Source organism: Octodon degus, unplaced genomic scaffold (assembly GCF_000260255.1).
Source record: "Octodon degus isolate 3935 unplaced genomic scaffold, OctDeg1.0 scaffold00077, whole genome shotgun sequence".
In the NCBI taxonomy this organism is placed as follows: domain Eukaryota; kingdom Metazoa; phylum Chordata; class Mammalia; order Rodentia; family Octodontidae; genus Octodon; species Octodon degus.
This window is the reverse complement of record NW_004524653.1, coordinates 10,078,696-10,092,591: the sequence shown is the minus strand read 5'-3', so window position 1 is coordinate 10,092,591 and position 13,896 is coordinate 10,078,696. Positions and strand designations below refer to the sequence as shown.

General features: G+C 53.1%; 1 protein-coding gene across 15 annotated transcripts in view; it reads right to left on the bottom strand.

The window, feature by feature from the left end:
- Positions 1-13,896, bottom strand: part of Zmynd8 (zinc finger MYND-type containing 8) — a 132,808-nt gene continuing 118,912 nt past the window's right edge. For 9 of the 15 annotated variants that reach the window (XM_023720746.1, XM_023720741.1, XM_023720749.1 and 6 more), the window contains 6 exons: positions 13,542-13,620; positions 11,268-11,507; positions 9,223-9,383; positions 8,359-8,425; positions 3,031-3,114; positions 3-1,569 (listed from right to left, as the gene is read on the bottom strand). In XM_023720746.1, coding sequence (XP_023576514.1) covers positions 1,430-1,569; positions 3,031-3,114; positions 8,359-8,425; positions 9,223-9,383; positions 11,268-11,507; positions 13,542-13,620 — 771 coding nt within the window. In that variant the 3' untranslated portion in view covers positions 3-1,429. Of the gene's footprint in view, positions 1,570-3,030; positions 3,115-8,358; positions 8,426-9,222; positions 9,384-11,267; positions 11,508-13,541; positions 13,621-13,896 lie in introns of all 15 variants that reach the window. The other 6 variants (XM_023720750.1, XM_004636060.3, XM_004636062.3 and 3 more) reach the window with 4 other exon arrangements.

Genomic DNA, 13,896 nt, shown 5'->3' with positions numbered 1-13,896 from the left:
AAGAACCTGGAAAAAACTGGGAAGGGGAGTAGGCGAACCCAAAAGACCACACCTTGGGAATCCACTGGCTCAGGCACAAAGAAACACCGTCATCAAAAAAGATATTTAAGTTTAATACAAATTTTATACAAAGAAAATGTGAAAAAATACTTCCATATGCTAAAAGCAATTATGCTTCACAAATAAGGCCAGCTAGGCTATTTTTTTTTTCTTTTTTGACAACTGCAATTCACAAATGTTCTTCCTCTTGTTTTCTTCTAGTATCTCTGCTTATTTCTTCTCTACTACGGGTAGCTAGCTGGAAACTGTACAGTTTGCATCCTCTTATCAACAATGAAGAGAAAGGAAATGAGACTAAATGTACAACAGAATGTACTGGAATGATATCGTACAATTAATTTTTCTCATATACATATATCGCCTTTTGCTTTTGATCAATGCCTTTTGTCTTACACAACATACAAAATGATACTACAGCATACGTAGTGTAACTCGCCTTCTCGCATACTGCCTCTGCTTCATGCTTACATAAAGACGTAGAACTGCATCCTGAAAAATAACACCGACATGCTCCGTCCAGACACACCTGGCCTGCGTGCCTTCTGCCTCGGCCTCCCTGCCTCCGAGGAGAAAGCCTACCAAGGGCGTGTGAGTGTGGTTAAAGGAATCATAAAGCAAAGAGAACAGATTTTTCTGTGTTGCTGAGTTTATGACCCTCGCACTTTCCTACCGCGTCCGACTCTGTGATCTAGCTGAGCGGGGCTTGTTTCTGTGTAGCTTCTGTAAACAAGGTGGTTGTTTTTCCCTTTTAGGAGTTATTTAAATCGCAGAGAGATGTGTCCCTCCACACACCCCTCTGGTCTGTAGGGCCCCGTTGGAAACATGGTAATAACAGCGTGGCGAGGGGCTGATGGCTTGGCGTGGTCGGTGCTCAGACTCCCCACTCAGCCCTGCTGCTGGGGGACACCAGCTCGGCTCCCCTGTGGCTCTGAGGATCAGGACCCGTAAGTGACATTGATCCCTAGGCCTAGCCCCCAACCACTGGGGACCACTGAGCATCCCTCTTCCCAACATCAAAACATTCTTTTTTGTTGTTGGGTTTGTTTTTTTTTTTTTTAAACTTGTTTTTCTTTTTCTTTTTTGTATAAGTTAAAGTCAATACAAATATAAAAAGGAAAGGTACTCTAGGTTCAGTGACATCCACAATTGTACATTATTTACACCTAAAGCTTAGGGCGCAAGTGGTCGAACAGTCTCAGCAAGGCGATGCCGGATGTCATGTAGTGTGGCTGCCCTGTGCCGAGTGCCGGCCGAGGCTGCGTCCTCATGTCTAGCGTCTCTGATGGTCACTCTGGTGCTGCCATCTCCTCTTCTCCCGGTGTCCGGGCTGCTACCCCCAAGGGGTGGTGGCCTGGGGCACCACTTGCCCCTAGTCCCAGAAGGTGTCCAGCCGAGACTCCTTCGGAAGGAGGCTCTTGGCACTGGTCCCGGCGCTGTGCTCAGAGCGGCCCGCCCCACGCTTCTCCTCACTGCCGCTCCAGGCATTGGACTTGCTGCTCCGGGAATGGTCTGGGGAGGAAAGCCACAGGTTGGTTCAGCCTGCCTGCCCTCACTGGGCCAGTTACCGCTTCATCATCTGCTAGCCGGGAGCCACCTTCCCGCCCCGCTCCACACAGCACTGACGGGTAAGAGAAAGGCACCGTTGACTCCCCTACACCTGTGGGTATCCGCGGTACAAAAGTGAAATGACTCTCGTGTTTTAGGATTTAATAAGAACTGGCCGGCAAACCAATAGGGTGTCATGCTGGGGGTACAGATTAGTGAGAGAGGTGCTCTGCAGCCAAGGGAGGCATTTCTCGTGCTGTAGCCAGAACCGAGCACCTGCACGATGTCCCTGAACGACACCAGGAACCCCATGCACTTGTGCTTCTCACACTGGCCACTGCAGAGGCAGCAAAATCTTGGCATGCAATCTACTTACATTAAGGAAGTTCCTCGTATAACTTATGGGTTAACACGACCCGAACCACAGGTGCCCACCCAGGGGAAGAGGATGGCAGAAGAGAAAGAAGGGTGACCAGGTGGCTGAATCCACTGGTGCATGGAAGGGTTGGAAAACGATGCGAATCAGGTAAGCACTAGGATGGCTTTGAGGACACTCAGAGCTGGGGTGGCTGAGGAAGAAGAGGGCGGCGAAGGGAGAGCCACACCAGGTATCCTGAAGACCACCTTGCTATAGACCCAAGTCTGTGGGCTCCACAGGAAGGGTGTGTGCGCCCCCAACAGCCACCACCAAGAGCCTGTAGGGGCTTAGATCGTTTACCAAGTGCAGACAGACTTGCTTCTTTTTAGTTTCCTCAAGGTAGAACGCTTGATTAAAAGAAGCTGAGTGTCGAGCTTAGAGATGGAATCAGAATGGGTAAGGACGGGCCCCTACCGTGACCTGCAGGGACTGCTCCCCACAGCTGCCTGGCCAAACTGTTTGTGGGGAGGCAGAAGGAAAGCTCTCCAAATGGGGACCACCTTCTCGGGGGAGAGCCTCGGGGGAGAACTAGAGCTACCTATGTTGATGGCCAAAGGGGGGCAGTATAAGGAGGACTGATGGGGACAGGGCTGAGCCTGATCCTAAATCCAACTCCTCCTCACGAGGCTGCTTTTGCTTCTGGGAGTGCTGGGGTTGATGGCCCTGGGCAACCTGCAACACAAGGAAATGCCTCTGTGCAGCAGCAAGCCACCTCCAGTCCTACGAGGGCCACTAGGAAAAGTGGGGCCGGGGGCTGCTGAGGGACCAGGGCTTACCTGACTGCTCTCAGGGCCAGGGGAAGAGAGGCTAAGGCTAAGGCCTGCAAGAAAAGCAGCCGTGTGCTCCCGTCTGAAAGCAGGCTACCAGGGGCAAGGGAGGGCTACGAAGAAACAGCAAAGTGAAGGCCCGGCACCAAGAGGACAGGAGAGGACACGCCCACAGGGGGACACAGAGACACACAGACAGGGCTTCTCCCGGCAGCTTCCGTGAGACGGGCTCATACTTACACTTCTGGGCGGGGTAGTTGGGGTGCGGCTGGTGGTCTGTGGTGGTTGGGACATAGGCAGGTTGCTTGTCACACCTTTTGCTAACTGAAGAGATAGCACAGTAGCCTCAGAGTCCGTCAGAGAGCTGCCGTTCCGTACAACCCCACGGGCTCACTATCTTGCCACTGTCACTAGACATCACCGTACTCCAACTCAGTGTGCACTGGTGGGGGACCACAACTTGGAGACAAGTGCGCAGCAAACCACGCACGGCGTCACAGGACACAGCACAACAGTGGGGAGTAAGGCACACAAGGAAACGGAGCAACGCAGCGTGTGCTAAACCCTGAACTCTTGGGATCTTGTGGGTCTCAGAAGTAAGAGTCCTGGAAGCACTTGCTCTACCAATAAGCCCACTCGGACCAGGGAACAGGCAGGTGCCAGCTCTGCGCTAGGGTCAGAGGCACTGGGGCAGGAGGGACTGTCTGAAGCCGGGGTGAGGACAGAGCCACAAGCTGGACGAGGTGCAGCAGGGAGGAGGACAGGAGAGGGACCGCAGGGGCTGAAACCCAGCCCAGCAGTGGGACCCCCAAGGCCATCCCTGAAACTAAAGATCCACAGACACCTCAAGTCCTACAAGGGCCACAATGAAAGACAAAAGGAGTCTCCATAGAATCACTGATGTAGTAAGGATTGTGGTAGGGGGGAAAAGACAGAAAATAAGAGGAAGAAAAAGAAAGAGCAGGCCGTGAGACTGGAAGGGAGGGCACATGCTTGCCCCAAAGGAGCGGCAGAGCCACAGTCACAAGGTCGCAAGTGAGGGCCTCACGGGGAATTGGTGTAGACTCAGACTCGACACAGCGAGACACCACTGCGGTCCCAGAAGGGTGCAGAAGGGGAGGGAGGCGATCCGGCCAGGTGAGGTGGGGCTGCCCTGGGCCACAGCCATCCCTCACCTGCCTGGGAGACCTTCCCTCAGTGAGGGAAGGGAAGTCTCGAGGGATGGCAGCGCTCAGCTATTCAGGCTCAACAGGCCGCGAAGCCAGTCAGGAAATGGATGTCCATGTTGGTACGGCACTGACAACCATGGAGGGGAGGGCCAGATGCGGCAGGGGGCCTGGGCCTGCACCATGCCAGTCGTTTTCCCTTCTGGATTCTTCTCTGGACTCAACTGCACCTGCTGCTTTGGCTGGAATCTCACAGAAAAGCAAAAGAGGCCCAGACCAGTGCCTGACCGCTCTAACGGGCACCTTGGGGCCTCGACCTGACACCAGATGAAAATGAGCACCTTGGGAAGCCCATGCGGCTGCTGTCCGCCGGCCTCCACACCGTGTCCCAGGCCATGTCCCTGACACCATCTCTGAGAAGCCAGTGACAGAAGCTGGCTGCATGCAGGGCAGTGAGTGTTTCTCCGCAGTGACCCAACCTTCATTGCTAACAACCTTGATGAGAAAGCGGCAGAGGACTGTATTTCCGGGTAGGCCTGAGGCTCCCCCGGGTGTTCCTTCCTCTGCTTGCACACAGCGGCGCCACCAAAGCACAGATGTAAATTGTGCGTACACACGTACATGCATGTGTGCATGCATGGGTGCCAACCCTGGGGACTGAACACAGGGCCTTCCAACTGAGCTACATTCCAGCCCTTGTTATTGTGAGGCTGTGTCTTACTAAGACCCTAAATGGCCCAGCCTAGGCTTCAGCTTGCAATCTTCCTGCCTCTGCCTCCCAGAGGGCTGGGATATCAGGTGTAGGCCAGCATGCCCGGCTGTTTGGGTTGTTTTCTGTGGGGAGAACCACGGGGCCTGGTGTACACTGAATGCTCCACCCAATGTGCCCATGGATGCGCCTGTGCCAAGCCTCCCTCCACGTCCAAATGCTGGCTGATCTCCTTCAGCGTAGTACTGCATCTATCTCAGTCTTTACCTCAAACCTGGGCAACGGCCGATGTAGAAATCCCAGAATTCTCAGAAACCTGGTTTTTGTTTTTGAAACTATAGTTCTGGTGGGTCTTGAATACACGAGGTGGGTTTATGTATCCCAGACGGTCCTAGAACTTGCAGCGATCCTCCGGCTTAGCCGTGCAAGTGCTGGGATTACAGGTGCACCACCACGCCCAGCACCCTGCTCTTCTTCGGACACAGGGTCTTCTAAGAACACTTAGACCTTAACCTGGCCTTGCCTGGCAATGGCATGGTGTTCAGGTGCTCACCGGTGCGGTGAGCCAAGGGCAGGTGTGGGAACAGAAGCCGCATGGCTGAGCGGAGGAGCGGTGAGGGCAGTGGAGGCAAAAGGAATGAGAGGAGACAGCAAAGAGGCTGAGGAAGGAGACGGCAGCTTTCAGGTAGCACAGCTCACTGTGTGAGCCCTGAGCTCCTCTTTAGAGTACGCAGAAAAAAAATGTTCAGTTCCAACCCTCACTCCCTGGGCTGCCACCCGAGGGCTCAGGAGCCACAGGAGGCCAACGCTGCTCTAAGATGGAGATGGGGCACTGAGGAAGGAAGTGGAGACTCGAGGTGTTCCAATGCCCAGGGAGGGAGCCAGCCGAGAAGGAGGACTCTGGCTGCAAGAGACCAAGGAGGGTAGGCAGGACCGGCCTCACGGCAGTGACAGAGGCAGGGGCTGGGATGAAGCGGGCAGCATGGGGCATCACTGTGGAAGGTGGCATCCTAAGCTGCTGGAAGGAACTTGGTGAGGTGAGGGGTAGATGAGGATCTCTGCCCTTCAGGTCAGTGATAAAGGCGTCTGCACCCTGGTGACATCCAGTGAAGCCCGGGGTGGAGCAGGTGAGGTGGGCCCAGACTGTGAGGCTGCACCGGAAGCCAGGGCCATGGAAGGCCAGGCGCAGGGGATTAACAGGAAGAGCTGGGTCTATGGAGCCGGGTGGGGAGCCCCAGAGCACACCATCCTGGGAACCAAGCCATATGGATGGCTTTTACCCACTTTGGGGCAGCCACTTCTGACTTACAATGGAAGCAGTGAGTCCCTGAATCGCCTCACCCAGTGGTGGTGTCCAGAGATCTGCACAATCTCTGCACCAAGTCCTGGTCCCCGTGGTCACTCCCTGAACTACCCAGGTACCAGCTCCACTCCCGCGGGGCCTCAGTTGCTCGTCTGTGTAACGGAAGCAGGAACTCCGCTCACACACGTCAGGAGTCAGTGTGACCAGCGTCTTGTGCTGCCTGCACGCCTGCCAGACCCAGTGAGCACACTTCTGCCTCCGGAACGCCGTGGAGATGCGCGTTTCCGGCCTTACTTGGGTCCCTTTTACCTGCTTCTCGCCACGGTTGCCACCATCTCGGGGGCTTCTCACCTCCCACTCCACTCTGAACCCTTCTTTTTTTAATCTTTTTCTTTCTTTTGATTAATTTATTTGGTACCTACTTTCCCTACGCAGCTTGGACCCGTCTCAGCATCCCCAGTGCTGCGATTTCAGGCGTGCACCACCACGCCTGGTTTCAGGGCCAGCAGGGTACACCCAAGATGCTTGGGCTGGCACGGCATGCAGTACCGGGGATCAAAGAGTCCATGGGCTTGCCAGGCAGGCACTTAGACCGCCAAGCTACCTCCCCAGCCTGAATCCTACTTTCTACTCCTGCCCCTTGACACCAGGGTCAGCTAACTAGGGCCCGCTCCAGCCCACCCGGCGCCCACTTCTGCACCCGGAGAATCGCCGTCACACAGCCGGACACTGGCTTCCTTATCACTGGGGCCTACTTTCCTGCCATCCCAAACAGGGGCCTCTGGTCAGATACCACACGGCCTTCAATGCTTAAAGCAAGACCTGGCCCTCCACCTCAAATACATGCCAGCCCCTGGTCTAGATAATACCTCAGGCTTCTCAGGGACAGAACAGGAGGTGACTCCCAACCACCCAGCACACAGTTCTCCTCCCAACAGTCTCCAATAAGTGGCATTACTAATACCCCCAAATGCCACATCACGCAAACTTCATCATTCAATCTACCACACTGCTCTGAAACTCAGCATCTGAAACAGAACTTCCCAACTCGGACTTCTCCTGCACCACGTTTGCAATGTTCACGTGCCCATGATCCTTTTCTGTATTTCTTAGTTCGTGTTTAACTTATTTTTAAACTTAAATTTTAAGAAACACGTCACCACCAAAAGCAGAAAAATCAATTGGACCTGCCATAAATAAAAGGCAACTCTCAAAATTAACTCAATAAACCCAAACTGCAGCCCCACTCAGCTGCCAGAATGCAAAGCGTTCTCTTGGTGAAAGAGGCTTTGAAATGACCCGGTATACCAACAACAGCTTGGCGCCACACTGTGCTTGGGCCTCGGGGACCGAAGAAGAGACAGAAGTGGCGCCCTCTCTTTTGTCACAGAACTGAGGAATGGACCCAGCAGCACTCTAGTATAGCACTCTCTCTCACCCCCTTTCTGTTCTTTGAAAACAGGTCTCGCTAAGGTGCCTGGGCTAGTCCCAAACTCACCATTTTCCTGCCTCAGTCTCCCAAGTAGCTGGGGTTAGAGGCAGTGCCACACCCAGGGAATCTGCTTTTGAAAAAATACCGTCCTTGAGTCATGTTCAGTGCCAGCTCACACTCTCCCTCAAGTCAGGTCCTGCCACTCTGCTGAACCTCGGCCACCCAAGGCCATGCCCCTCAAGGTCTGCCCCTGGGAAAGCCTCGCCCGCCATCCAAACAACAGGCCTTGCCTCTTCCTCCACACATCCAACTTGCAAAAGTAAAACTAAATTTTTGGTTTTCAGCTAATAAGGATCACTCATCAGGCAAATGGATCTTGGAGCTAACGTAACAGGTGAAAATCCCAAGAAAACTCCTCAGCAAGGAACGCACGTTTCTGAACTCTTCTGCAGTGACCAAAGCTGGCTTAGGAGGATGTAGGAAAAGGACTCCCTGGGCTAGGAAAGGAAGACTGCTTAAGCCCCCGCCCCCCAGAAGATGCCAGAAGTCTCAGAGGACTCTCTCAGTTGCCCAGGTATTCCCCTCCCCCAGAGGAAAGGTCTGTCCACACACAAGGCCCTTCCACAGTCTCCCCTTGTCTCATGTACCCAAAGCCACTGGCACCTCAGGAGTGTCACACAGCACTTTACCTCATCATTCCCTTGGGAGCAGAACCTTGTGTACAAATTAAGTTTTACGTGGATTCCCCAACAAGCCAAATAAACATAGGCAAGTCTGACCAGTGAGGAGAGGTGCTGGAAAACTGCCTTGCCCAGACACACCCTCACCCCCACCAGCCCACTCAAAGTGCCCCCAATCATCCTTCAACCACTTCCATAAACCCTTGTTCTCCCTGACAGAATGGCTCCTCACAGGCCCCACTGTAAACCACCATCCGCCCACCAGGGGGGCAACATACCAGAGCCTTGGTTGGAGCCTAAGAGAATGGAGGAGGGCGTCTCTCTGGAGCCTGAAAGGTCGAGGGTCTAGAAACACAAAAGATAGATTCAGAACCCTGGAGCCCATGGAGCCCCTAAAGAAACCAAGTGAGTCATGACGACAGTGCCCACTGCTCCCCTTCAAGGTACCTCAGTGCCTGTACATGGTGGGGTCAGGTGACAGCCAGGTCACAGGCTCTACACACCTGTGCTGCTTCCCAGACTCAACACCAGAACACAGCACTGAGTGACTCCTTGCTCTACCCTAGTCTCAGCTTCTAGAACATTCTATTTCCTAACTTCACCCAGTACCCTCACTACCTCCAGATTTTTGCTTTACCAAAAAAGTGCATGACTGTAAAATTCTATCAACTCCCTTTTATTATACGTTAGTTAGCCTTTTGCTAAGGAACACTACCAGTGAAGCCACAGTGTTTTTGATAGTCGAGTGATTCCATGTTTCCCAATATATTGAATGAGTAAAGCAGTAAAAACTGATTAGTGTGCCTGTGAATAGTCTTTGCATAAAATTAAAGTCACACCGCATGCTGGAAGCAGGTGGCACCTTTGCAAACCAATATGGCAGCAATTAGCAATTTAATCTAAGTGAACTAAAATTAAACTCAAACACCAGATCTTGGTCAAATGAGCCACATTCTGAGTCCTCAGCAACTGCAGGTGGTGGCCCCCATGCCAGGTAGAGTGCACACAGGGCATGCAGTAAGACACACTTGGGGAGACTGTTCCAGACCCTGCGGTCCTGCCAGGGACCCTCCGAGTCACAGGAGGACAGGTCCCAGGCCAAGAGGCCGGAGGTCACTGGACAAGACACAGGGCATCCTCACCGAGCCACTGTCTTTGCTTTTCTCAACTGATGGCTCCTTCTCTTTGGGGGTGCTGGCGGTGTCCGCAGGAGCTGAGGGGGTGCTGGAGGAGCTCCCCTGAGAAGGCTTATTTACTGTTTCTGTGTTTACCTCGGTATCCGCTTCCTGCTGGGGGGCGGTAGCTGGGGACAAAGAGGAAAGAAAGAAGACACATGGAGGCTGGGAAGACAGCTCAGCAGGCTAAGCGCCTGCCTGGCAAGCACAAGACCAAGTTCAATCCCCGGTGTCATATGCCATGCTGGCCTCACGCCGAGCTGGCCACTGAGACCAGACATGGTGGCGCCCACCTGTAATCCCAGTGCTGGGCGGCTGAGACAAGAGGACCACTACGAGTCTGAGCTGCACAGTGAGACACTGTACCAAATAAATAAATAAAAGATTAAAAAAAAAAAAAAAAAGGCACATGGAAACAAATGTCATGGCTTGGGCCTCACCCAGTGCCCCTGTGGTTCGGCACCAACGGGACTCAAGCAAGCCCCGTGTAGCAGGTGGCCACAAGCCCACCTCACCAGACCCAGGCCACTGTGGCCAGACCCCCCGGAAGGTGGGTTCCAAACTCTACTACTTAGCAATTCAAGCCTTCCACCCATCTGGAAAGGAAGCACGTTCTCAGAGCAAATGACACTGTCCCTACCAGTCAGCCTGTGGCTGCCAAGGGACACACACCCTGGGTCACAGTCTCCAGACTTAGACCTGTCTCTGCCTCATGGGACCTTTTTTTTTTTTTTTTTTTTTTTTAATGTGACACGAGACAAGGACACTAAGAAAAACACATCAGAGGGAGGCACAGAGCTTCTGCACATGGTAGGAACCTGGATGAACACAAGCGTGGGAGTTTGAGAGACATTTATGGACAACAGACGTCCTACTACAAAGGAGGGAAGCTGAGGGGCGGCCTGAACATCTCAGGCCAGCACAAGGCTGCACACCCCACAGAACTCAGAGAAGGCACCAGGAACCTGGACTCCACTGAAGCAGACATAAAACAAAGGTCCCTGGTTTTATGGATAACGGAGCCCTTCCACCCACTTCTGTACGTTAGACTGCCTTCAAGCCTTCACGGTGAAAGTAAAGAACTGTGAAAGGGACCCTGTGGTAAGTAGTCACTGGAGACCCAAAAGCAACAAGTCCTAATGAACACTGGAGGTCCTCACATGTAAATCAACAGCCTGTTTACAGATTTATCACATACCACAGCCATGAATTATTTACAAGTAACTAGGGGGTTGGGAGGGTGGGAGGAGGGAATCAAACCCAGGACCTTGAGCTTGCCAGGCAGGCACCTGTGCCATGGAGCTATATCCTTGGCTCTAGAGAATTTTATTTTTTTTTAATTTATTTTATTTATTTATGTGTGTGTGTGTGTGTGTGTGTGTGTGTGTGTGTGGCCAGCTCAGCCCACCAGGGGGCAGGGCTGGCTGGCATGTGGTGCTGGGGGATTGAACCGCAGTCCCTGTGCTTTGCTAAGCTTGTTCTAAGTAGGTGCTTTAGACCACTGAGCCATCTCACCAGCTCTCTAGAGAATTTTAGATGTTTTCTTTTTTGGCTGTGCTAGGGATTGAAACCAGGGCCTGTGAAGGCTAGAGAGGCGCTATACAAGGGGCTCCACTTGCAGACCAAGACCTCTAATTCCTGAGGATGGTTTGTCATAAATAAACCCTAACTGTAAAGATTAACATGTCTGCAAATACCATTGAGCAGCCTCAAAGACAGCTCTGCTCCCAACCAAGAGCTTCTGCTCAGAACTGTAACCTGTGTTATTTAAAGCCCTGGCTCCATGACTCCCACAAAACAGCAGAGGTTCTGAAGGTCAATACTACGGACACTCAGTGGGGTCATCCTGTGTACTGCAGGTGCAGGCAGCTCTGACCCAAGAGATGAAAACACTGCCTAGGAGGCAAGGTCAGAAACAGCCTGGCCACAAGTCTCAGCAACATGTCTGCGCGTCACTCTCCTGGGCACCAGTGACAAGGGCTGGGCAGCCACCCTTGGGGCGCTGCACTTACCTGACTGGGTGCAGGACTTCATGTGCTCGGGCCAGTGGGCCTGCTGGCAGGGGTAGTCGCAGTAGCTGGTATTCCAGCAGCAGTAGAAGATGGCCTCCTTCTTGCAGTTGGCACACCACTGCTTCTTCTTGGTCTCATCCACCGCCTGCTGCTTCTCGAGTTCCAGCTGCTTCTTTACCTCGGCGATAAGCCGGTCCCGCTCCTGCTCCAGGCTCTGCCGCATCTCCGCCATGGTCAGCTCTGGGAAAGGGACACTAGCTGTGTCAGCAACCCTGCGCCTGTGCACAAGGGCATCGGGTCCCCAGATCCTCACGCTCAAAGCACCCCCACTGGCTGCGGACAGTGGCTAGTTACAGAGCCCTCAGACCATGAGGACAACAGAAGCCCCACATGAGTCTCCAGCCCAAGGTCCACTCTGGGAATCTCACCATCGGTGCAAGGCTTTGCCCCACCAATCAACACTCACCTAGCACCTACTACAAGCAGGCACAGTTCTAAACGCAGTATAAATACTAAGCTGTGTACTCTTTGTAGCAATCCTTCGGGCTAAGTACTGTCATGCCACCGCTTTACAGATGAGGAAACACGTTCAGCGAACAGGGCAGAGCTAAGCCCACATCAGACACACTTTCCTGGAGGTGGGCCTTGTGGCACTGGGTCCAATCTACCAGCTGGGACCCCGCAGTTGTTCTTCATGCTAAAAGGATAACTATTAAGCTGCTCTGTTTAGTGAGATTTCTCGGTAATTTGAAATCAAACACTTAAGTCCATTTGCAAATTATTTGTGAGTAGCCTACAGGACAAATAAGAAAGATTTCCTCAATTTTATTTTCTTTTTTTATAGGTATTTTATTTAGAGTGTGTGTGTGTGTGTGTGTGTGTGTGTGTGGCCAGCTCAGCCCACCAGGGGGCGGGGCTGGCTGGCATGCGGTGCTGGGGGATGGAACCCCGGTCCCTGTGTTTTTGCTTAGCTTAGCTTGTTCTAAGTAGGTGCTTTAGACCACTGAGCCATCTCACCAGCCCCCTCAATTTTATTTTCATGTATTTATTTTTTATTTAATTTTTTTGAATCAGGGTCTCACTATGTAGTACAGACTGGCCTGGCCTTGACCTCGCAGGCTGGCCTGAACTTGGCAGGCCTGAACTCCCAGGGTGGCCTGGAACCCCCAGTGATCTTCCTGCTTCAGCCTCCCAAGTGTCTGGTTACAAGTGTTTGCCACCATGCCTGGCCTCAATTCTTCAAACTCTCTCCTGAAACTTCAAATGACTACTACAGAAAAAGTCTCATGCACAGCACAGCTGGGCTTGCCTCTGAGGACAACAAGTCTCTGGCGTAACAGCAGCTATGTTTAGAAAGCAAGCCTTTTCTAATGTCCATAACAAAATGACAAGACCAACAAACTCTTTCTCTACACTGGAAGATACGCAGGAAGCAGCTGAGTATTTGTAAAAACACCATTTGCTGGGCACAATGGCACACACCCGTAAGCCCAACACTCAGCAAAACTGAGGTAGGAGGATTTCTTCCAGTTTGAGGCCAGCCTGAGTTATGTAGTGAGTTCAAGGCCAGCTGAGCGCCACAGCAAGTTCCTGTCTAAAAATAAGATAGAAAAAAATAATCCATTGGAGAGGGGATAACCCCAGACTTGGTCACAGCTGGTGACTGGGAACAAGCTCCCTAATACATCTGTGCCTCATTTTCTTCCCTTGAAACCTAGGGATCTAACGGAACTCCCTTGCCATGGCAGCGTCTGTAAGACCGAAGAGCCGATTGCTGCCACAGCCACCACTCCGTAAGCCAGGGTTACGGATGCTGTCATCAATGTCCTGCTGTTGGCACAGACAGAAGCTCCTCCGTGTCCTGACAAAGCCCTCACCAAGAGCCGACAGCAGGGACCAAGAAGACAACCTAGCTCAGCAGCGCAGCACTCCCAGAGCCCCGGCTCCTTCGCTCAGGATCGAGGGCCAGCAGGGAGCCGCAGCTGCAGCCAGACCCGGTGGCAGAGGAAGACCCCACTGCACACCCCACCCCGGGCCCAAGAAAAGACGAAAACTCGGAACCAGATGTGATTTTGCCCAATCACAAAGTCAAGGAATTGTAAGCTGAACCATAGTCAGGAATCATCTACATCTACAGAAGAAAGCAGGGGCCCCCACAGCCTGTGTACGCCTGTCCCCGAAGTCCTGTGTCGGGGTGCACGGCTCATGAGCCCAGGTTTCCCTCCAGAAGGCGAGAGCGTCACGCCCCAGCACAGACCTCAGGCCGGGCCTCACCCAAGTTGTGCTTCATCTCCGACAGCTCCTGCTGGTGCAGCCACTGCAGCTTCTCTATCTCGATCCTCAGCCTGCGGATCTGCGAAGGGGAGGGAAGAGGCTCAGAGGGCGGCAGCGGCCACACCCCTGCTGCCCCAGAGTGCGGGATGTAGTGCGCTGCTCAGTGCTGCGGCCCACAGCTCCGATCCAGACGGGGGCACCAGGGTGAACCCCAACTCACGAGAATATGGTTCAGCAGCCACGGAGGCTGGCCTCCTTTACTGAACAAAACAGCATCCAAAAGAGCCACACAGAGTGAAGATAATCATTTTTTTGGGCTGGCGAGATAGCTCAGCAGGCTAAACCACCTGCTTAG